This window comes from Chenopodium album, chromosome 16 (genome assembly GCF_948465745.1).
Source record: "Chenopodium album chromosome 16, dcCheAlbu1.1, whole genome shotgun sequence".
Lineage (NCBI taxonomy): Eukaryota > Viridiplantae > Streptophyta > Magnoliopsida > Caryophyllales > Amaranthaceae > Chenopodium > Chenopodium album.
The window spans coordinates 49,672,320-49,697,442 of record NC_137849.1 but is presented as its reverse complement, the minus strand read 5'-3'; the positions used below and the strand labels follow the sequence as shown (position 1 = coordinate 49,697,442).

General features: G+C 34.7%; 1 protein-coding gene across 3 annotated transcripts; it reads left to right on the top strand.

Moving 5' to 3' along the window:
* Positions 1–15,880: 15,880 nt before the first annotated feature.
* Positions 15,881–24,889, top strand: LOC145586883 (CDPK-related kinase 3-like). Of its 3 annotated transcripts, none has more exons than XR_014101034.1 (12): positions 15,881–16,898; positions 20,594–20,724; positions 21,062–21,103; positions 21,186–21,294; positions 21,381–21,459; positions 22,195–22,491; positions 22,629–22,738; positions 23,859–23,966; positions 24,056–24,118; positions 24,198–24,365; positions 24,457–24,752; positions 24,795–24,889. XR_014101034.1 is itself a non-coding variant. In XM_081643841.1 (12 exons), the coding sequence occupies exons 2-12, from the start codon at positions 16,371–16,373 to the stop codon at positions 24,595–24,597; spliced, it is 1,776 nt and encodes a 591-aa protein (XP_081499967.1). In that variant the 5' UTR covers positions 15,881–16,174; positions 16,342–16,370; the 3' UTR covers positions 24,598–24,880. The 3 variants fall into 3 exon arrangements, 2 of the variants coding, with proteins under 2 accessions (XP_081499967.1, XP_081499966.1); XM_081643841.1 differs by having other exon boundaries at positions 15,881–16,174; positions 16,342–16,898; positions 24,457–24,880; XM_081643840.1 differs by having other exon boundaries at positions 24,457–24,880.
* Positions 24,890–25,123: the final 234 nt, after the last annotated feature.

Below are 25,123 nucleotides of genomic sequence, written 5' to 3'. Positions count from 1 at the left end.
CTACTACAAATCCGTGACTCACTAATAAATTACACTTCCTCCGTCCTATAATACAGAGTATAATATACTCCGTAATTATGTATCTATATATTTTTATTTTTTATAAATTTGCAATAATAAAGACTCGTTATTGATGATTAAAAATGCTTCTTAATAAAAACCATGTAAATAAAACAGACAATATACGATATATTATAATAATGAAGGAGTAATTATAATATTGTTAATAGTAGAGTTATAAAATTACACATGGACATTAGTGATAGTGGATATGTGAAGCAAAATGGCAACGAAATGGAGAATGTGACATCTCAAAATAGCTGTATATGATCTTGTTGTACACATGTACTCGTATTAGTAAAATAATGTCTAGCATTCAGTGTAAATCTTGATTTAATTTTGTAAGCAAAAGTCGTAGTCATGGACCATTTTTTGAGAGTACCTTGTGTGTTACCTTAATTGTGATAGTGTCATATTAAGTGTTGTGTCAAAAAAAATATATATATTAAGTGTGAGGATATCTACCATATACTAGTAATCATTGTTGCCACTATTTTCTTGTGAAACGCAATCCATTGTTTTTTTAGACTTTAATCTAGCTAGTCGACTACTCATAGCTAATAGGGTTTAAGTATTTTGATAATAACAACCTTAACTAAGTATTTCGAGAATAATATCGATCTTATTGTAATTACATTTGGTTTATGTTTCCCCCCTTAAAATAACTTATTATTTAAGGTGTTGAGAAGTTCATAATCAAAAAACATATCCCTCTTGGGTTGTAAAGGAATTCGAATGCAATTGAAAATATAGTTGATCAATTAGGGGTAGTTGTATTTAAGGTTTTGTACGTAAAAGGACGTTATCAACTTACATTGCCTATATATATTAATATTATTGAATAAGTTGAATTAAATGATCATGTGCTTACAAGTTTAGAGGCAAACCTCAATATATACACCTAATACAATTCTCTTATATATATATATGAACTCGGCTTTAACCCAATTCATTTTATCTACCTCATATTTTGGCCAATTTTACCAACCACTTATTAATTGTTGGCCTACCTGTGTTTAACTACGTACCTATCAGAATAGCTATTATTCATTAGATGAATAAGGACGTTTGATCTAGTAATGAATTAACAGCCAAATTAAGCCTTTGTCTCCAATAAACATATATAGGGACCTTAATTTTGAGCCATAATGTATGTACAAAACATAACTGACATGTATTTTCTTATTTATATTTAAGTTTTTTTTTTTTTTTTTTTTTTTTTTGACAAATATTTATATTTAAGTTAAGAGAAGGAAACAGCATTACTCAATATGTTTGTAGTTAGCAGTATTCTAGCTAAAATGATAAAAGAAATTTATAATATTGGGAATCTAGACAATACTTTAGTATGAAGCAACAAATAAAATGTACAGATGAGCATAATGAAAGAATAAATTAATAAAAGTAAATAAAAGCTTCGTTTTTGTTCTCTTGTTAATGTGATTATCTTAATCTTATATTATTCATTTTAGTCACTAAATTCCAAATTAATTAAGAAGACAAATGCACATTAAATTAATGAATGATAAGTGAAAGAAAGTTTATTAATTAAACCAAATTAATTTTACTATATGTTGGATCTTCTTAGTGCATATATTGACTAGTATTTTGTCACAATTTATATACTAGATGAAATTATAATATAAATACGAATCAATGTAATGGGTAATAGTTAGCCGAACAACCATTGATTCATGAATTATGAATAAAGAATCTAGCGAAAAAGTAAGGATGTTACAAGAATTGGTTCCATGCATAGGCGACAAAGAACGACATGGATCTCGTCATTTCCCTCGCATTTTTATATTTATGTTATAAAACTGCTCGATCTTCCTATTATTTATACGTCCTAATATAAAATTCTTGACAGTCAATTTATGCTGTTTCTCATGGAAGCTAGGCCTTTGTCATGCAATTGTGTAATCTGATGCATGTATTGTAAATTTGTATCAGTAACTCATGTGACTATGAGACTATGAGGGTGAATGATTGATTGGTCGGACCTACACGTGAGTAAGAACTAGTTGTCTTATAAATTGAATGACTAACAAATAAGATTGATGGATACTCCACATATCACCAATTGATTTTAAGACGAAATGAGCTTACAATATGTGAAATTGTGAATATAGTATATGCAATTGATTATAGTGAAGCTTTTATTATTTGATTAGTAAACACGTGTATGTTTCATGTGTCAAAAAATAAACAAAAATCAAATGAAGTAGCATAGTTTGTTCCTTTGTAAGACACATGTAAATAGAATTGCAAAAGAAGTAGCTTTCAAGCCACCCTAAGTATCATTTCCTTTCCCTTAAAAATAGTGTGTTGTTGGCTGGAAATTTGGGAGGAGACTTCCAGTTCCACCTAGTTCATCAATTATAGCTCAAACTCTCAAAGGCTGATTTATACAAGTATATAAAAATAATGTGCCTTGATTTTGAGTTACTACTTTCAAATGATCAAATAAAGACAATCAACCTGCCATTGAGGGAAAAAGTTTAACACTGTCCTTTTAGAAGAGATTGTAGGGATCTATAAGTCGTATGTATATTCATGTTTGATAACTTTTCCATTCTTTAAGTCATTAAATTAAAAGTACTAAATCGTGTCAAATACATCTGTTTATCTATCAGCTTATCAAGCAAGATGTTCAATTAAAGACAACTCATTTTGAGTAAAATATTAATAACATATTGAAAAGGTGAGATAACATACATAGTTGGTCGAAAGAACTAAGTTAATAAAGTCTATACTTATGAGGCACATGCATGAAATAAAAATATTAATTACGTCGAACCTAATTAATTGAGTGACAATGAATAATCAAATATTAAAGATGATGCATAATAAAATTCCAAAAATGAGAAGTTGATGTATGAAGGAACTCTAAATTGTAAGTTAGGTGAGCAGGCAAATTTGGGATGACCTTATCCATCCGAATATTGGGATTAGGATTAGCTATCTGTTGGAGGGTTAAGCCAACAAATCGTACCTATTATTACTATTATTATTGTGATTCCTTAAGAAATGAATTGTACCTATTTTATGTTCCTATTTGAAGGAATTTGAGTTTCTTTAATTTAAAGTAGTGGCACCAAAATCTATATAATAAAAAAAAAAATAAAAAAAAATTGATGAGTAAGTGTTCAAGAACAAGAATGATAAGATATGTAAGATCATTTCATTGGTGGTTATTGGGCTGTTATCATTAAATGGGACCATTATTTTAGTCATACCAATTCTTGACCTGCACATGACACCATTTTTTGTTATCTTGTCTTCTGGTTCTGGATCTTAATGTAAATTAAACTTTAGTGATTAAATTTAATTAATTAATATTATTAACTGTTATGGTTAAAATATACGATGAGAGTCATGAGACCCAGGGCTAAAAAGAAAAAAAGGCCCAATTACTTTGGGCTTTGAGTTGGGCTTGGTGCAATTATACTCTAGAATGCTTTTTTATTTATTTGAAGAACATAGCTACATTAAGCCTGAAAATTTGACCAAAGACTTAAAAATTAGCCCAACTTTTGTGTCTGAATTTCTTCCTGAGTTTAATTGAATCTCAGATAAATGGGCTTTTTGAAGATTTGGAATTCTGGGATTAGTGGGATACTCCTTCCTTCCCTAAAATATCATCCCATTTTTACTGGGGTCTCTACAGAATTTCCCATTTCAATGATTTCATTGCAATTAGCATAGTCCCTAGTCCATACAATTCCTTTCTGTTATAGCTAGTTTATTTACTACGGAGAACGAGTATACTACAAACTACATTGTTTACATACTATATTACGTATTAAACATTATTAATCTATCTACACGCTCAATATAATTCTTAATAGAATGAATATTGGGAAAGAGAGAATAATTTAAGTCACATTGGTTCTTTAAAGTCGTACAACGCAATGAACGCACGAGTACTAATCTGATTCATTTCTATGAGTAGATAAAATAATTGACTTTTACAAATTTATAACTTTATACTATTTATTAAAAGTCAAAATGATAAAATGTAAAAATAATTCCATAAATAAACCATGTTATCCACTTTTAAATTGTAAAAATGGGTCAAAATTATTTTCTCCTGAGTGCCTTTACACTATCGCACACCCGTGGCTGACTGGCTGGTTCCTCTAGAAGTGTAGATGGCGTGGACCTTGTAACACTACTACACTAGCCACTAGCCACTAGCCACTAGCCGAGTCCTGAGTGTACAATACCTCTTCATGAATTCCCAACCAAAAACCAGCTTGTCAATTTGTTTGATTGACTGTTTGACAGGAACACCTAACGAACTATACCCAATGGCCCTATTCCTTAATTCAGCCGACCAAGACTTTTTTGGATTATAATTAATTAATTAGTCTTTATGTTTGGAGTATAATCTAACAAAATACTACTCGTACACTCATTGCGCGTTATACTCTGTATAACCATTTAATTACCTATTCTCAATTCATATTATCAATCACTAATCTCACCATCTTCAGGGATGGTTATAGATTAGATTGACTAATTCGAGTTACTGACATAATTTGCTACACTGGCCTACAATCATCATTGCCAAACACCAAAATTATACATACACCATGCGTACCACCAATTGATTAGCTAAAATATGGATTATTAATCGTTCAAATTAGATTTGATAAACTTTGTTGATGACCTCAATTTTATTTAAAACAATGGATGTAATATACTTTTAAAATAACTTTATATTTACAATACTAATGTTTTTATCCCTAATCTTTTTATAATGTATATTGAGTTGAGCTTAAGTTGAATCAAGTACGAAGCAATTTGAGCCCGACTTTGTGTCTTCAAGTTCTAGTCAAGCACCAACTTTTCAAGGTTGGCTTAAATTAACTCCATAGATGTAGGCACTCCTAAATTAGGGGTGGCACTTCGGGTCAACGGGTCGGGGTCAGATTTCGGGTTATGCTTAGAAACTATCAAAAATAGTGTAAAACTTAATATTATTATGAAATATGAAATTTGGGTGAAATTGGGTCAAATTCGAGTTGTTCGGGTTAGGATCGGGTCAGGTCGAGTTTGGGTCTCTCTCAATAACTTCGGGTCGTATTATCGGGTCGGTCAGGGATTGCCAGCCCTATCCTAAATAAGGCTTTTCTCATTTAATTTGAATACGACTTTTTTTGCCACAATATTATTGAGAATTTGAGATGGATAAAAATCTTTATTTCGTTCACCTCTTTCTTTAATAAAAAAATGTTCAATAGATCAAATTATATCATCATCTTGTTCCACCAAATATTCTTTTTAAACATCCTGAAAAAGATACTTCTTTGTATCTTTGTATACTATATTATCATAATATAATTAATTAACCCCCCAGCAAGGAACCTTAGTGCATGGAATTATATAGTTTTGTCAAATGCTGACATTATTACGTGATCGAAACATCACTGAATTTCAGCAAGTCCATTACTGATTACACCAGAAAAAGTACTCCTAGTCCTTAGTTAAGAAAAAGAAGCTAGAGTAAATCCAAATCCAATTTGGAATTTGGCCACAAATTAGCCAGATTAGCAGGTTCTCATTTCTTAATCAATTTCGCTCTTTGTTGTTCCTTCCTCATAAATTAATCCCAAGATACGCAAATCATTTATGAAGTACGGAGTTTCATAATTTATCTCAATTACAAGACGCGAAGAAATGAAAATAAGAAAAGTGTACGTTTAATTAGTTGCACCATTTAATAAATATATTGAATTAAATAAATTTCTTTTTTTTATAAACTACAATTGTCGATCTTGCTTATAGGTGTGAGGGTGGTTTTCATCTGATTGTATTCGCAAAAATGATAAAATGTACCGTCTCACATAGAATAATTTTTCACAGCAATCTATTAACACATATTCGGAGTAGGCAAATCTTCCATCAAAAGAGGAGAATTAAAACATTGTCTTTCAAGAGAGAAAAGACCCTCCTAAAGATAATAACTCTTCCAATGAGACCAATGTTGGAAGTTCTTGATATAAAACAAGAGTGTTGGGAAAAATAAGAGGGAAAGAGAGAGAGAAATAAATGGAAGGGGAAAAGTCCCACATTGATTGGGGAGGAAGGTTTTTCCTTGTTTTTATAATGTAGTGCTTTAGCACTACTTAGTTGAGTGAGTTGGAGGTGTGTGTTACTCCACACACACACACGCGCGCGCGCGCGCCGAGCCGAGCCGGGTCGGGTCGGCTCGGACTCGGGACTTGGGGTCTTGGGGAATGCGATGCGCGGGCGTGGGTCCTTGTTATCTTTTTGGAGAAATTTTATTTCCCTTTTCTTTGTTAAACAGAATATTCCTTTTTGTCTGTTGGGTTTATTCTTTTCTGACTGTTGTGAGAATTAATCAGCCATTAATTCCTTGATTGTAGCTGACTGATTAATTCCTTGTTTCTTGCCTCGGTTGTTGACTGACCAGATTAATCTGGTCGTTTTCTTGGCCAGATTCTTCCCACCTTTCATGCTTTCCGTTTTTCCTCTTCACCCTATAAATATTCGGTGGTTTTCTTAGCCAAAACAACACAACACAATCAGTCTTCTCTTTTCTCTAAACTTATCTAAATACATGTTCTTTCTGTTCTGTTTTCTGGGCGAGTATTCTGAGTTCCAGTCGGGTTTGTGAGTGCACATAAACTCCGGCGCCGTGCTTATCCTGGAGGGCGACCGCAATTGTCTACTGCACCGGGAGGTAGCGCGGAATCGTCTTTTAGGTCAGTGGTTCTCCACGACGCGGCTATTGTCAGTTTGGTTCACGCATCAAGAGATAAGTTATTTCTGGTTTATTGCTTATTAGTATAACAATCTAAAAGACGATTATGGCTTCCAAATTCCTTGTTCCTGATATGTCTAAACTAGAACCTCTTGATGGAAAGAATTATAAACGTTGGGCTGTTAGGATGCATTTTTATTTGGAGCAGATTGATGTTGCATATGTTCTTGATGATATTGTTGAACCTGTTGATAAAGATGATTTGTCTGAATCTGAGATTAAGTTTTCTAAGGATGATAGAACTTGTAAGGGCATGTTGTTGCATTATATGTCGAATAGTCTGTTGGATATTTATATGGGTTTCTATCATGCTAAGGATATTTGGGATGCTTTAGAGAAAAAATATGGAACTGATGATGCTGGTACTAAACGTTATTGTGTTAGTAAGTGGTTAAGTTTTCAAGTTGTTGATGATAAGCCTATTATTGATCAGATTCATGCTTATGAGAGTATTTGTATTAATATGGCTGCTGAAGGTCTGTCTATTTGTGATACTACCCTTGCTATTGTTCTTATTGAGAAACTCCCTCCCTCTTGGAAGGATTTTCGTAACCAACTCATGCACAAAAAGAAAGACCTAACCTTAGAGGAACTTGCTGCCCACCTCAAAATTGAGGAGGAAAACCGTATCAAAGACAAAACCCCTTCTGTTTTCCCTTCCTCTTCTTCTGCCAAAGCCAACCTTGTTGAACCCAAATCAAACAACCAGTCCAAAGCCAAAAACAGTAACCTTAAGCCTAATGGGAAAATTCAGAAGTACAAGTTTAAGGGAATCTGTTATGAGTGTGGTTTGACTGGTCACAGGGCTAGAGATTGCAGGGTCAAGAAGAAGAATGGGCAAAGTCAAGCAAATCTTATTGAGGATTCTGACGTTATTGTTGCTGTTGTTTTAGAAGCTAACTTTACAGGTAATGCTGCTGAGTGGATTGTTGACACTGGAGCTACCAGGCACATCTGCGCCAACAAGGACATGTTCACTACCTATGACAAGGTTGAAGGTGAAAATGTCTTCATGGGCAACTCAGCTTCTGCTTCTATCCAAGGCAAAGGGAAGATCGTTCTCGCTCTCACTTCTGGAAAATTGCTTACTCTCACTAATGTTTTGCATGTTCCAGAAATGCGCAGGAATTTAATTTCTGGCAGTTTGCTCATGAAAGCTGGACTGAAGCTCTCCTTTGATTCTGATAGATTAGTTCTTACTCGCAATGGGGAATTTGTGGGGAAGGGCTTTTGTAATGGGGGGCTTTTTACTCTTGATGTTAAAATTGACACTATGAATAAGAATGCTAGTACTTCTTCTGCTTATATTGCTGAGTCTATTGATTTATGGCATGCTAGATTAGGTCACGTTAATTTTGATTCTGTTAAAAGGCTTAAACACTTAAATTTGATTCCAAGTTTTTCTAAAACTGATTTTTCGAAATGTCAAGTTTGTGTTGAAGCCAAATTTACTAAGAAGCCATTTAAATCAGTAGATAGACAGACTGAAGTACTAGAACTTGTTCATAGTGACTTAGGTGATTTTAATAATCACGAAAGTAGAGGGGGTAAAAAGTATTATATTACTTTTGTTGATGATTGTTCACGTTTTTGTATGGTTTATCTTCTCAGGTCTAAGGACGAAGCTGAGGAAATGTTCCTCAAATATAAAGCTGAGGTAGAAAACCAGTTGGACAAAAAGATCAAGAGGGTTAGGAGTGACAGGGGTGGGGAGTACAGCCCTGACACTCTTAAGGCATTTTGTGAGCAACTTGGCATTGTTCATGAGACGACGGCTCCCTATTCACCCGAACAAAACGGTATAGCTGAAAGGAAAAATAGAACTTTAAAGAATATGATGAATTCTATGCTTATTAGTTCTGGGCTTCCTAATAACATGTGGGGGGAGGCTATTCTTTCTGCTTGTCATGTTTTGAACAGGGTTCCTCACAAGAAGCTTGACAAGACTCCATACGAAATATGGAAAGGTCGAGCGCCAAACCTGAAATACTTGAAAGTGTGGGGGTGCCTAGCAAAAGTAGGCATACCTAGCTTCAAGAGGGATAAGATTGGTCCCAAAACTGTTGATGCTATTTTTATTGGCTATGCTTATCAAAGTGCAGCTTATCGTTTCTTTGTTAAAGGTGCTAACAATTCTTATGCAGGTGGTCATATCATTGAAGCAAGAGATGCTGAGTTCTTTGAGAACATTTTTCCTTTGAAAATGTCTCCTTCTAATGATAGTGAATTGCATGCTAGTAGTTCTGTTAGTTTACCTATTGCTAATGCTCCTATTACTAACGATGATTCTGTTTTGGAGCCAAGGAGAAGCAAAAGGGGAAGAAAGGAAAATAGTTTTGGTCCTGATTTTATTACTTCTTATTTATCTGAATCTTCCTTAATTGATGATGATTTTGTGCATATTTTTGTTTTGGAAGATGATCCAAGAACCTATGATGAGGCAATGAGGTCAGTTGATGCTGTATTTTGGAAAGAAGCAATTGATAGTGAATTACAATCAATTCTCAATAATAACACTTGGGAATTGGTTGAACTTCCTAGAGGTTGTAAGCCCATTACTTGTAAATGGATCTTTCGGAAAAAATTAAAGGCCGATGGATCCATAGACAAGTATAAGGCAAGGATAGTGGTAAGGGGTTTTACTCAAAAGTTTGGCATTGATTATTTTGATACTTACTCCCCTGTTACTAAAATTGCAACCATTAGGACTTTAATTGCTCTTGCTTGCATTTTTGGTCTTGTTGTTCATCAAATGGATGTCAAAACTGCATTTTTGAATGGTGACTTGGATGAGGAGATTTACATGGTCCAACCTGAAGGGTTCGTTGTTCCAGGACAAGAGGAGAAGGTTTGTAAGTTAGTCAAGTCATTGTATGGGCTTAAACAAGCTCCAAAGCAATGGCATGACAAATTCGATAAGACTATGACTGGTAATGGTTTTCATGTTAATGAAGGTGACTCTTGTGTTTATTTTAAGCATGATAGTCATGGGTGTGTAATTATTTGTCTTTATGTGGATGATATGTTGATTTTTGGGACTAACTTGGATCGTGTAAATGAGACAAAACAGTTTTTGAGTTCGAATTTTGAAATGAAAGACATGGGTGAGGCAGATGTGATTTTGGGAGTAAAAATCAAGAGGACTCCAAATGGCATCTGTCTTAATCAGTCACACTATGTTGAAAAACTTCTTAAAAAGTTTGACTCATTTAATGTCGATCCAGTTAAGACTCCCTATGACCCAAGTTTCCACTTAAGGAAAAATAATGGTAATCCAGTTAATCAGTCTGAATATGCTAGAATTATTGGTAGTATTATGTTTCTTATGAACTACACTAGACCTGACATTGCTTATTCTGTTAGTAGGTTGAGCAGGTACACTCATAATCCAAGCAGTGATCATTGGATTGCTCTAAGGAGGTTGCTTAGGTACCTTAAGGGTACTATGGATTGGGGTTTGCACTACTCCAAATTTCCTGGAGTTTTGGAGGGTTTTTGTGATGCCAACTGGGTATCCGATAATGATGAAGTTAACTCCACTAGTGGCTATGTCTTCACCCTTGGGGGTGGAGCCGTATCATGGAAATCTTGTAAGCAATCTTGTACTGCTATGTCTACTATGGAATCTGAGTTTATTGCTCTTGAATTAGCAGGTCATGAGGCAGAATGGTTGAGGAACATGCTTGCAGATATTCCTCTGTGGGGGAAGCCAGCTCCTTCAGTTGCACTTCATTGTGATTCGCAAGCTGCTATTGCTGTTGCACACAACCATGCCTATAATGGGAAGAAGAGACACATCCGTCTGAGGCATAAAGCCGTCAGAAATTTGTTGTCTGAAGGGGTGATATCACTGGACTATGTTAAGTCCGAAAAGAACATTGCGGATCCGTTAACTAAAGGCCTATGTAAAAAACTAGTTTTGGAAACATCGGAAGAGATGGGGCTAAAGCCCGTTGTATGAATTGTGAAATAATGAACTCCTACTCACTATGAGTTCAAAGGGGAACGTTATGTAATAATTCGGAAGCACATTTTTATTTTATTTGTCCATCTCTAGATGTTTGTTTTGTGCTTAGCTACATATGAGAAGGAGGTTGAGCATACGGCTCTTAATGAACCCATATCCATATTTTTGGAGGTGTGTTGTAGCTCACACTTGATGGAGTTCACCTACTTAGGTGTGGAAGTGTGGCCGCTTCCTATGAGTATTTCGTGGGCTTATACTCTAGAGCACCTATGAGCATCCAGGCTGGACGTATGGCCAGTATAATGCGTCATCTTTATTCGCGGAATTTCAGAATATTATACATGTTCAATTGTGTGGCTCAAAGTGACGGGTCCCTAACTCCCTATTGAGTTCAAGACGAAGGTCACTTGTTAGGTGAGGGATCATAGCTTGATGTCCACTATGTGTTAATTCAAGTCGCGAGACATTGACACTTATGCAATTGTTTTGTTTTGCCCAGAATTCATTTTTCCTTTCTTTCTTTTTCATATCTTCGAACCTGTGGGGGATTGTTGGAAGTTCTTGATATAAAACAAGAGTGTTGGGAAAAATAAGAGGGAAAGAGAGAGAGAAATAAATGGAAGGGGAAAAGTCCCACATTGATTGGGGAGGAAGGTTTTTCCTTGTTTTTATAATGTAGTGCTTTAGCACTACTTAGTTGAGTGAGTTGGAGGTGTGTGTTACTCCACACACACACACGCGCGCGCGCGCGCCGAGCCGAGCCGGGTCGGGTCGGGTCGGGCTCGGGCTCGGGCCTCGGGACTTGGGGTCTTGGGGAATGCGATGCGCGGGCGTGGGTCCTTGTTATCTTTTTGGAGAAATTTTATTTCCCTTTTCTTTGTTAAACAGAATATTCCTTTTTGTCTGTTGGGTTTATTCTTTTCTGACTGTTGTGAGAATTAATCAGCCATTAATTCCTTGATTGTAGCTGACTGATTAATTCCTTGTTTCTTGCCTCGGTTGTTGACTGACCAGATTAATCTGGTCGTTTTCTTGGCCAGATTCTTCCCACCTTTCATGCTTTCCGTTTTTCCTCTTCACCCTATAAATATTCGGTGGTTTTCTTAGCCAAAACAACACAACACAATCAGTCTTCTCTTTTCTCTAAACTTATCTAAATACATGTTCTTTCTGTTCTGTTTTCTGGGCGAGTATTCTGAGTTCCAGTCGGGTTTGTGAGTGCACATAAACTCCGGCGCCGTGCTTATCCTGGAGGGCGACCGCAATTGTCTACTGCACCGGGAGGTAGCGCGGAATCGTCTTTTAGGTCAGTGGTTCTCCACGACGCGGCTATTGTCAGTTTGGTTCACGCATCAAGAGATAAGTTATTTCTGGTTTATTGCTTATTAGTATAACAACCAACACCCAACCCTTGCTTGGAAAATTAAAAGTTGTGGATTAAAAAGTGAAAGTAGAAACATTAACCATTTAATTTCCTTAACAACATGTAAATTCGTCTAACAATCCATATCCTTACGATCTTAATTAGTAAATTATTTTATTACCACTTATAAGTTATAACCCGAAGGACGTATTACTATATGGACTGTTGTTAATGGATTCTAACCATCAAATAATTATTTATCATAAGAAATTTATTTATAAACTCTTTAGTTAGTTCACTTATCAACCACTACTTTATTTAATTAAATTAACTAAGAAAAATATTGAGTGGCTATAATCTAATGTCACATACACTTTTTAGAATCTTGTCTTTGCTGCTGCTACAATAAATAAAATACTTCGTAGTCGATAAGTATATACTTAAGCCATCATACATATCATCAATCATTTCAATCGGGTAGGTTAAAACACCGCCCTTCATGTCATTATCATTGATGTTACGTTATTAAATCCATATTAACTAATGGCGCTTTCTAATAGTGACTTTGTGAGATTTACTTCATCCGATCAAATAATCCGGTCTTCATCGCTCTGGACACATAATCAATGAGCTTTAAACAATTAACTATTTATCAAATACTTTTTTACAATAAGCTAATAAATTAAGTTAATCAAATCAGTTAACAGAATCAGCTAGTTAAAATAAGCTAACACAATTAGCTTCATCTTTCAGCTTTTCCCCAAACACGGCCATTATATACCTAATACGCTCGATCTATTCAATAAACACCACCTTCAATTCAAAATAAATTAAAGTTACTTATTCAAGCTGTATGTTGTGCTTGGCTTATTATTGGCCGTGCACAGGCATGTTGGAGCTTAATGTTTGTTTCATTCGTATGTATTGTAAAATTTCAGTAAATGATTTGCTTACGATAAAGGTTAAGATAAAATGACTATATAAAAGATTCAAATCCAAAACTTACGGATAATAATGAATTGTTTTTTTTAGTATGTAATGACTTGTTCCCTAGCTTATCCGCCGTATTATTACTCCAAATTTCATTCATTTTGTTGAGAAGACAAAGACAAGTTTAGTAAATATTCTAAATATTTTTGCTACTTTATTGAAATACTTGAATATGACATTATTCTGATTGAATGGCCAAGTATAAGATCAAGCTGCCATGCTTAATTAGCTTTAACAATGCATGCTTGTTGAATTTTATAATATTTTATATATTTTTTAATGCGTTGTTTAGCTCAACGACTTTGATACAAGGGAAGAAAAAAAATAAAAGAGGGGAGGAAAAATATTAAATTCAATTCCTCACCTAAATCCCCCAAACATCCAGAGTCCAGACTATTGGTCTAATCTTGTACTAAATACATACGACTATACGAGTATTTTATTTACATAAAAATAAAAATAAAAAAATACACCATTTTAAAATATTACATTAAATCATCAACCAAAAAAACGATATTGCATTAAATGGTGAGAATATATTTATATATGGAAGGGAAAAAGAGGTGCATAATTTTACCAAAATAATGACTCCGTACAAAAAATGGAGTACAATACAATATACTTCGTACGAAGTATAAAACCTTTATTCAGAAATAGAGAGTATCAATCATTTGAGTAAAGATTAAATGCAACTGTATTTGAGACTTGCATTGAAGCTCATTTATTTATGTTTCAAAAATCTGAAATGCACAGTAAAAATTCCAATTTTATTTGAAGATTCAGGTATATGTCAAACCATTTTTTATTTTTTAAAAAGGGTATATTATATGGCCAAACTTAATTCAATTCGATGAGTTTTCATTATCATAAATAATATGGAGTAATTAAGTTGTTGTACCAGTCTTTTTGACAGTGATAACCAATACCGTTTATGTTAATTTCTAATCTTCCAAAATAGTATGTATTGATGAGTGCCTTGCAGAACTTAACACTTACGTATATAATTCATAATTAATCGTAATTAACCTCATTCACTTTGATGATTTTCTTTGATGGATTATTTATTGCCTTTGTTGGCAAGAGGCGTTCAACTAATCACATAGTTGAGTAAAGTGCGGTGCGGTGCAATTGACAATAATTAAGATAAGTAGTACTATCAATTAATAAGATTAACATAAATTATCTTTAATTTAAAGTATAATAAACCTATCTCGTTAAAAATTACTCCATATAATACACCCATAATAGATCCTAAAGTGATACGAATCACTTTATATTGTACTCTTTCAAAAAAAAAAAAAAAAATTACTTCATATTATACTAGTGTATAACTGAAAAACTTGTTACTTGCTTGTGTTAAATTAGTTAAATGCGGGAAGAATTTCTTTCAAAAAAGTTGCAAACTTGTAGTGTTTATGAGACTATTGTCAATGTTATTTTAATTTTACTTAAACTGCTGCACTCAAGGATATACAAAGTTTGGGGGGGGGGGGGGGGGGGGGGGGAGGGCGCAGTAAGTTACTACTTCTTATTTATTTATTTATTTTTTCATGAGAAGTACAATTTTCTTATGAAGTTTCATTGTAATTCTAAAGTGGATTGAATTATGCATGGTTATATCATTGTCTATGTGAAATGTTTTTGGGAGTTTAAAGTTTTTGAGGTTGAATCCAAGACTTGTGATTGAATCATGTTTATATCATTATCTTTTGTTGATAAATTTTAAATTTAGTTTCAACTAAACGTGTGTCAATGTATTTACTTTAGCATGAAAATCTCAATGCATTTATGTCAGATCGAACAACCATTTAAGACATTAAAAGCATGAATAAATTATAAGCTTAGTTACCTAAAACGACAAAAACACGTGTGGTTTAATTATTTTAAACATTTAATGCTTGTTATAAACTATCATTTCGGAGCAACTAATTTAAATGCATGCTATGCATACAAGAAGGGGAAAAAAAATCAAAACACATGCAGAGTGAATTAATGTATATAAGCCATGTTCTTGTGTGCTAAAATAATCTAAATTAAATTGAGCGGAAATGAATTGAATTAAAATAAATTTAAGTCCAAACAAAGTACAACTATTATAGGTGTACAAGTAGAAACATTAGAATGAGAGAATATTATTGTGAAGATTTGGAGAGTACAAAAGAGAAGCTCAACAATGCTACCAATTCAGCAAAAAAACAAGTTTGTAGTCGTAAATTCTTGAGTCCATTCACTCAATCCGACTATCCGAGAGCAACATACTCCAATTTGAAAACAGAAACAAATTGGAAAGACAAAAACTGAAAAAGAAAAGAAAAGAAAAAGAAAAAGCCACGTAAAAATAAACAAGGTTCCTGACACCAATATAACTGAAAACCGGGGAGCCAGCCACTCTTTTCCCTCATTTCGAACCTTCGATGCATGCGCTTTGCCCTTACTCGCGTCACCTTTTTCCCCTACTCTTCACCCTCACTCTATTCCCCTACATCCTCACTTTTCCTTCCGACACGTGTCCACTTAAACACAGTTACAACCCAGTCTCACCATCTTCTCCTACACCCAACCCCACCTAATCCACCCACCTCTACGGCTCTACTATCCCCTTTTTTTATTTAATTATAATTTCATCCTTTTTTCCTCGTTGGCGTTAAATTTTTTTAAAAAAAAAGGTTGAAAAAGACAAAATCCAAAACAACTTTAGTTTTTTTTTTTTTTTAGAGAGAGAAAGTTAAAGAGTTTAGTGAAGAAGCAACAACAAACCCCACTCCTCCAGCCAGCATCACCATCTTCATCATCATCAATTCATCAACCTTTTTAGAGAGAGAAAATCACAATCCAAATTGTTTCTGATGCTCTCAGATTTCCATGATCATGGAGTAGATCTTCTCTGATTCTCTCTCTTCTTTCTTTAAATTCGACTTCACTTCTTCATTCACTATGATTCCGTCTCTCTGTAATCTCGCCCGTTTACTGTGATTTCAACGCTGTTTAGATCGATTCTCCGGTGATTTTTTCCGATTTTGTGCTTTAGATCTGTTTCATTTCTTTGATTGACTTAATTTTTAAAACCCTACCTTAACCCCCAACCGTTTGATGTGTACTTCACTTTGACTAGGTTTTTTGATTTTTTTTTTTTAATTTTTTGGTTTTTGATTTTGACGGCGGAATTAGGAGTGAGAAATTGGAATTGTTTACGGTGAATGGGGCAGTGTTATGGTAAAGCCGTCGCCGGAGAAAATGGTGATGTTGTCACGACGATAGTTGCTCCGTCTTCCGGTGAAGATGGTGGTGTTCATCCTCAATCGCCACTTCCGGCGTCGGAAGTTGCCAATAATCCGTCGGTAAGGAATACGCCGGCGAGATCATCACCGTGGCCGAGTCCGTATCCTGCAGGAGTTCCGCCGACTCCGTCGCCGGCGAGGTCGACGCCGAGGAGGTTTTTTGGGAGGCCGTTCCCGCCGCCGTCTCCGGCGAAGCATATAAAAGCGTCGTTGGCGAAGCGGCTTGGGAATGCGAAGCCGAAAGAGGGGCCGATACCGGAGGACGGTGGGAATGAAGGAGGGCAATTGTTGGATAAGAGTTTTGGGTATGGCAAGAATTTTGGGGCAAAGTATGAATTGGGGAAGGAGATTGGGAGAGGGCATTTCGGTCATACTTGTTCTGCCAAAGGGAAGAAAGGAGAGCTTAAGGATCAAGTTGTTGCTGTTAAGATCATTTCCAAGGCCAAGGTGATTTATTGTTTTCATTCTGTTTTTATTTGGGTCATAAATTTTGATGATCATAGAATTGAAAATTTCGGATAATTTTGATATAATGTGATTAATGACAACGTGAATTTCTGTGATTTTGTTTGTGTTTCTTATAATGTCCTTTATTTTGTTACTTTCGGGTGTTTAATATTTATGAGTCAAAAAATAAAATAAAATTTGTATTTATGATGGCGATGTTGCTGGATTTTATTGAATCTTTTTTTTTTTTTTTTTTTTTTTGTGGGGAGGGAAGGGATGTATTTATTGGGTCTTATTAGTGTTCATCTATAGATTGTGTTCCTTTCTTCATTTTGTACTACTTTCAATTTGAGGGTTCAAAGTATTTGGTCCCTTGTGACAATTTTGATAAAAATAAATCTTTGATGATTATTTCAATGTCAAAATTCTATTGCTAGAATTATGTTGTTACTATGATATAATGATGGACAATGATGGTTGAGGTTGACTACGTTTAGATTTTGTCATATATTAAATTTTTAAGTTGTGTTTTTATTGGTTTTGGGTATTGATCAGCTAATCTTGTGATTTAAGCCAGTAATTGGATGCTGGTTTAAGATTGTATTCAAATTATTGTCTTTTGCTAGTGGAGCATGTTAATGTTTAGTTGTCATCTTTCTAAACGGAACTAGTTAAGTTTCTAACCCTAAAAAGAAAAGAAAATAGTGGTGTGTGAGATTGATTGTCTTCTGTTCTAGTTAAGTAGGTCAGTAGCCTAACTGTGGCATGCTCAACAAGTCAACAGGTCTGTATACTGTTTTTAGAATATTACTGGCTTCGCAAACTGCTTTTTTACTTGATATCTGATAAGAAACCCAATAAAATTTGAATGTTCGTGTGGGAAGTTGTTTTCTCAATTCGCTAGACTTGATATTGCAAACAGTGTGAAGCTGGCAATACTCATGTAGTTGGCCTTAAGCATCGGCCATGAACTTGCTGTTTATAAGTGTGAATTATGAGTAGTTGTAGTGTTTGACTGGTGATTTAGGTTATTTCCGAACACTCTTGTTAATTATATGCTGTCTTAACTCATAAGGCAAGCAATTATAATGGTAATGGATATTCACTGCAGATGCTACCAGTCATTGACATTACTTGTAATCTCATCCCCTCTATCTCAGCCCAATTGATGTTTTCTAGGCTGACCATTTGCTTAGTAGAGGGTCAGCTAACTATTTTTGGGATACACTCCAGATAAAGAAAATCCGGTTTCTTCTAGCCAGTCAGATTTTTTAACATTAGGACGTTCCATGAAATGAGAAGATTATTTAACATTAGGACGCTCCATGAAGTGAGAAGATTATTTAACATTTTTTCCTTGAGACAGAGTTATGTATGGAGGAAACTCTACTTTGAGTAACTTGTAGAAAGCAACAACCTAATAGACTACAACTTGTCCCCTAGGTAACTAGGTTTGCCCTTTATTGTCAGGGGTTTGTTTCATGAACTTTGAGGGTGATTCTTTGCCCAGTTGCCCAGTCCTAGGATCAATGACATTTTGAATCACCTTTCCCCTTCATCAAGGATAGGGTAGTCCTGGGACATGATCCTCGATTCAATATGATAAATCCTTCTATGCGTACATGGGTTCATGTGATATTAATAAAGTCTTGAGACAATCCCTCTCTGCTGAAATAAAATGGAAAGCACAAGGGCTGAATGAAGTTCAATAGGCATATTTCTTGTCCATAAGATGTGAAGGTTAGCAATATATGATATTTTGGCTGAAAATTACTCACATCCTGGAGTTATTGTATCGAGATGCATGGAGAACTTTAGATTAAATGAATAAAGTGTTGTATGTGTAATACTTTTCACATGAAAGGTCTCCCAACACTCACGAATTCACAATTTATGCTAATTTTTAGGGGTTTGCATGCGTTTATAACTTCAATTTTACGCTTGACTTTTGTCATTATTAGTTGAAGGACTTTTTCCAAGAGAATCATATGGATTTTTATTTTTTTTATTTTTATTTTTATTTTTATTTTTTTTTTTTTTTTTTTTTGCGTAAAGCAGTACAAACTTTTCAAGGAAAATGATTTTAAGTGAAAAATCATTGTCAATGACTGAGTGAGGTAGGTAACTAGTAGAGGGGCAATAAGATGGGAACTTGCCCTTGTATCTTAGCATAATACATTCCCTTGTGTTTTTCCTTTTTATTTAAAAAAAAATATAAATATAAATGAATGGCTTTGTAACAAAGTTGCAATTTTGGCGGCGGGGGATATTGTGGCTCGCTTATTGGCAAGGTGGATAAACTGGATAGTGATGGACATGTTTGGATTGATAATTTCCGGAAAGCATTTATGCTTTAGTGGCTTAATTTGTAATAAGCATGCTTGAACTTAACCTAAAAAAAAACAGAGGCCATGGTTTGATAACAAATTTAATCACCACCTTAATTGAATCTCGTTGAGATAGAGTCTAGGAAGGTGCTTACTCATGATATGTTATTAGCAAGTAACAATACTTGCTTGATGTTTTACGGAGATGTACTTTATCTTTATGATATCTTGCTCAAATGGAAGTTCTTTGAAATAAAGAAGTTTATATCTTTGGTAACATTTAGTTCCCTTTGAAAAACTTTAGGTAGTACTTGGTTTGGAATAATCATTGTTATTTTCTACTTTGAAGCTTGAGCAATTAGTCACTTGAATTGGTTGGTAGTTTCTGCTAAACTTCATGGAGTAATTATATTAATTAAATCCATATTTACAAAGTTGAATATGCTCATGTGAGTCTTTACATCTAAATATGGTTACAGTGGAGCAGAACAATTGCCTTGAACTAAACTGTGCTATAGTTCTTGGTTGTTTTGAAGTAGTAGACTAGTCAACTACCCTCATTCCTCTTGCAAGGGTTTAATAGAACCAGTTTCGTAATGATCGTAAGGGTAGGTGTTAGTAGCTGGATAATAAATTCAACAAACTCTAATTCCTTGAGTCGGTTGAAATTAATGACAATTGTTGCAAGAAACCGATGTTAGAAACTAAAAGATTTATTATTTCATTTTTTTTTTCTATCTATGACTTACAATTTAAGGACTAAAGCTAAGAAATCTTTGTTGTGGGAAGGTCAAGACAAAATTGGTAACTTTATTAGTAACCTTTGGGTGGTTTTGTGGTTGCGTCTTGCAATAGATTTAGGAAATATTGTCCTATTTTAGGAAGTTTTTAAATTTATTTTTTCCACGCATGCGTGAGTGCGTGTGTTTATCCACCTTTTTAATGTAGTGGATGCGTTCCTCAATTTTTTAACTTCTCTTGACTATGGATACTATGTCGGATATCAGATTATCAGATTATGCTATTAGTCTAGAGGTTAGCTTTCAGGGCATAATTATGCAAGTTCATTTTGAAAAACCTCGATTCTTGTGACTGCTTCTTTAGTTTGCCGAATTTTCTGCAAGATGTTTATGTTAAGATGGCTTTTCATGTGCATATGTAATCCCGAGATGTGCAATATCTTTATCTACGTCACCTCTGCTTCTTGTTTTCTTGGACTAATTCTGGTATAATTAGTGTCTTCAGTTTATGTGAACATGACAACTCACTGATTTTGTTCTAAAAATGCTTTTTACTTCTGTTCATATTTCTAGGGTTGCCCCTTTAAGGTGATTAATTATAAGTTAATAAATGCTATTTATTGAGCAGATGACTACGGCAATATCTATTGAAGATGTTCGGAGGGAAGTTAAAATCCTGAAAGCCCTCTCTGGGCATAAGCATCTGGTCCAATTTTACGATGCATGCGAAGACTCAAACAATGTATACATCGTCATGGAGTATGTCTTTTCTCTTGAGCTGTATATGCTTTCCATTAGTACATGATGAAAGACTAATTTTCAGTTTTCAAGATTTTCTCCACCCATCTATTGGATCATGTGGATGGCCTTCAAGTGTTTGATTGGGTGAAGGATAATAGGAAATTTTAATGTTTTCATTGATGAATTTTTGAAATTTCAATTTCTATATTTGTTACTGTGAAACTTTCTAACTGTATAAATGGGGCTGGATGCATTGGGCTATAGTGATTGAGAACTACTGTCATTAAGCTACATCAACATTTTAATAGTGATGATTACATTGGGTCTGAAGTATTGGATTTTACTTTTATGTCAGATTATGTGAAGGTGGTGAATTACTTGACCGAATATTGTCCAGGTAACATTAACTCTTATCAATACTAGATTCTATCGAGGACATTCTGAGATTTCTTGGGAGTAAAGGGATATTCTGTTTGCAGAGGTGGAAGGTACCCTGAGGTAGATGCGAAGGTCATTATCAAACAGATTCTGAATGTTGTATCATTCTGTCATCTTCAGGGTGTTGTGCACCGTGATCTGAAGCCTGAGGTTGCTTTTGTGTACTTGCCTATTTGTTTGATACTTGATATTTTTTGTCTATAACTTTTCAACTAACCAATTTGCTTCCTATACAGAATTTCCTATTTACTTCTAAAAGTGAAGATGCTGACATGAAGCTAATTGATTTTGGCCTCTCTGATTTTATTAGGCCAGGTAACAATTATGAAAAATTTTTAGGGTTGAAGATCTTCGCGGGTTCTATTTCTGTTAACAAAACAAGTCTTGCTTTTTTTAAATATTAAAACCAGCTATCTATATGTACTATAATAATTAGACTAATCTGGTAGTAGTCCTCGAAGATATTTACCATCTTTGTTCTGATATATGCAAAATTGGCATCATGATTATTTATGCTATGCGGGGATTAAGGATTCTTAAAATATTAGCTGCCAATGAAAAATGGGTTACCAAGGATTTCTTAACCTCTCAGTGGATTATCAACTTGTGGTGATTGCTTTATCTTGATCTTCATTAATCGTTTTAGTTACCGATTTTGGCTATAAGATAACTGTGCTCTTTGCCAAAGATACTAACAATGTTTACTGGAGCTTTTTGACTGGGGTTACTCCATTACTTATTAGGTTTGGAGAATTTTCGGTCTGTTTAATTTTATTTTTCATTTCTAGATGCTATATTTAGCTTTGTATGGTTTAGAGTTAGTGTTGTATTTATAGGAAGACACACTCATTCACATAGTCACACATATATGCATGTGTTTGTGATTTATGATGTTTATGGATTTATTGATTGGGTATGCTACTCATAAGTCAAATTAGAACTCTTGAGTTTTTCTCGTTCTCCTTTTTCATGCACTTAAAGAGCTCTCAAGGCTTTGAAATTACTTTCTTTCCTTTTTCCACTCAGAGCATGTTTGTTATATAAATGCAGATGAAAGACTAAATGATATCGTGGGAAGTGCTTACTATGTTGCACCTGAAGTCCTTCATAGATCGTATAGCCTTGAAGGAGATATGTGGAGCATTGGTGTTATCACATATATATTATTATGTGGAAGCAGGCCTTTCTGGGCACGCACAGAATCAGGAATCTTTCGTGCTGTGCTAAGAGCGGAGCCCAATTTTGATGATTTGCCTTGGCCTTCTGTGTCTCCTGAAGCTAAGGATTTTGTAAAAAGAGTGCTTAACAAGGACTACAGGAAGAGGATGACTGCTGCCCAAGCTTTGAGTAAGTCTTTTACTTTGTCAATCTGCTTTATAAGGACTTCTATCTTGGTAAACTTATGGTCTAAATGTAATAATGAAGCTTATCCTAAAGGCTTTTGTGTAACATTTTTTCTGAAGGAATGCTTTTGTGTTGTGCAGCTCATCCCTGGTTGCGTGACGAAAACCAGCCTATTCCTTTAGATATATTGATCTATAAATTGGTGAAGTCATATCTCCATGCAACTCCTTTTAAACGGGCTGCGTTGAAGGTATTGTTCTGCTCACTAGATTGCTCTGTCACTTATGCATCTTAGAATTTAGGTCAGATTGTGGACCGTGGCTTGTGATCTTTCCAATATCTCGTATAATTACTGAATGAATTAGATTGCTTAATATATATTCCGAATTTTAACTGTAGATATGCTTCCATACTGATTTTAAAGAATTATTCTTCCCTAAATTGCACCTCAAACATTTCTATTATTGTTGATCAAGTGTTTCCCAACCATAATACTACTTCTTGCTGGTTGATTTGTTCGCCAGCTAAAATTGCCTAGCTTACTTGTAAAGGAAGTTCACTCACTTCATTGGCTTGATGATTTGTCTGACATAGTTTCACAGCTTTGTGTGTGTATTTATGTCTTTTGTTTTAAAGTTCCATTGAGGGTTGGGGCCTGGGGGGTTTTGTTGGGAGTGAAGAGCTCTTATTTCATGTCTTCAAGTGCTCATTATCAAAGGTTTTAGGGTTGTGTTGATATAGAATTTCTTCAATGTTACGAGACAAATTAATTTTTTTTTTGTTTGTCCTTTAGTGTGTCAATGTACTTTTTAAACATAAAACTGTTGATGTAAACTACCTAGGTATTTCTTTGCAACCATCCTACTTGTTGCATTGTTTTTTGCGTGACTTTTGCAAACATGTAGCAATTTGATGATCCTTTTTTTAGTTCTGTTATGTGTTGGGCCTGTAAACCTTGTTCTTTAGTTGTATCTTTTCATCCCCTGGACTAGCCTAGATATGGTCATCCCATACGGCAGCTGTGCATTAGAATAGGAGAACCTTCTCTCATGAATGAATATCTAGATGCTCTATCTGGTTAATTTTGACAGCATGCATAAACTTGTACATGCTCTGTCAATTTGACTTGGTGATGTTTGACTTGAATTTCTCATCGTACTCTTGTTGATTTGTTACTATAGCATCAAATTGTCCTAGAATATTGTTAGTCAAACTCATGAATAATAGATGCTTAACTTAGGTTTAAGTTAGCCTGAGAATTCTTTGATACTAGTAATTCTGTGGATCTCTTCAAAATTTCAAGCCTCTTTATAACTGATTTCATCTGATGAATAACTAGTTTTCTCTTTTCTTTCTCCTTGGAACTGCAGGCTCTCTCCAAAGCTCTTACTGAGGATGAGTTGTATTACTTACGAGCAGAGTTTGAGCTTTTAGAGCCTACCGGAGATGGTCGTGTTACATTTGAGAACTTCAGAATGGTTATTTTTTGTTGCTTTGCTTTTTTCTTTTTATTACTTTTATTTGTTCGTGCCACGAACATCCTGTTCTTACTACAATATCATTCCAGGCACTTTTGAATAATGCTACTGAGGCAATGAAGGAATCTAGAGTCCCTGATATCCTAAATACGGTACTTTACCCTCTTTGGAGCTACGTAAACTTGAGATTGCATTTGAGAATACCTAATGTTTTGATTTGATTTGGCACAGATGACAACTCTTTCGTACAGAAAAATGGATTTTGATGAGTTCTGTGCTGCTGCGATCAGCACACATCAATTGGAAGGTCGGGAAGGTTGGGATCAGATTGCATCTATTGCTTTCGAACATTTTGAGCAGGAAGGCAATCGGATTATTACTGTTGAGGAGCTTGCCAGGGTACGTATTGCTTTCCCAACATTTATCTTTCGTGTCAAGTTTCCATACTCGTGCGATTCTCAGCTTCTGTGTTAATGTCTGATTAATGCAGGAATTGAATCTTGGACCTACTGCTTATTCAATTTTAAGAGATTGGATTAGGAGCTCCGATGGGAAGTTAAGTTTTCTTGGATATACAAAATTTTTGCATGGAGTGACAATTCGTAGCTCAAATACAAGACATCATCAATAGGATAAACATTTACATAAAAAAGGCCGTCGTCATAAATGATTAAATTAGATTTATGCCTAATTACAGGTTATTCAGGAAAGTTTTATTTTTTCCCTATTTGGGAAGCATAGGAAGATGTGTATAAATGAATAACATTAGTCAAATTTAGCTCTGAGGTTGAGGCAAAATTGTACTAGAAATGGGAATTTAGCTCTGAGGTTGAGGCAAAATTGTACTAGAAATGGGTTTCTGTAGCTCATTCCCAACGTTTGATTTTGGTAAAAAATATATATAAATGGGGGTTTGAGCACAAAATTGTCTTCTTTGCTCTCCTTTCTCAACACCTCTGTGCTACCTCGTTTGCCCCTCCTTTCTCTCCTTCACTCTAAATCTTGATTCATGATTGTAGATCGACGCCTTTCTGATTAAGGAGTAATTAAGTATGAAATCACTAATTACACCAACTATTGTCGTTTGTCAAATAACTTGGATAATATGGGCTTAATTTCATTTTTTAGTCCATACTATAGTAGCAGTCATGCATATT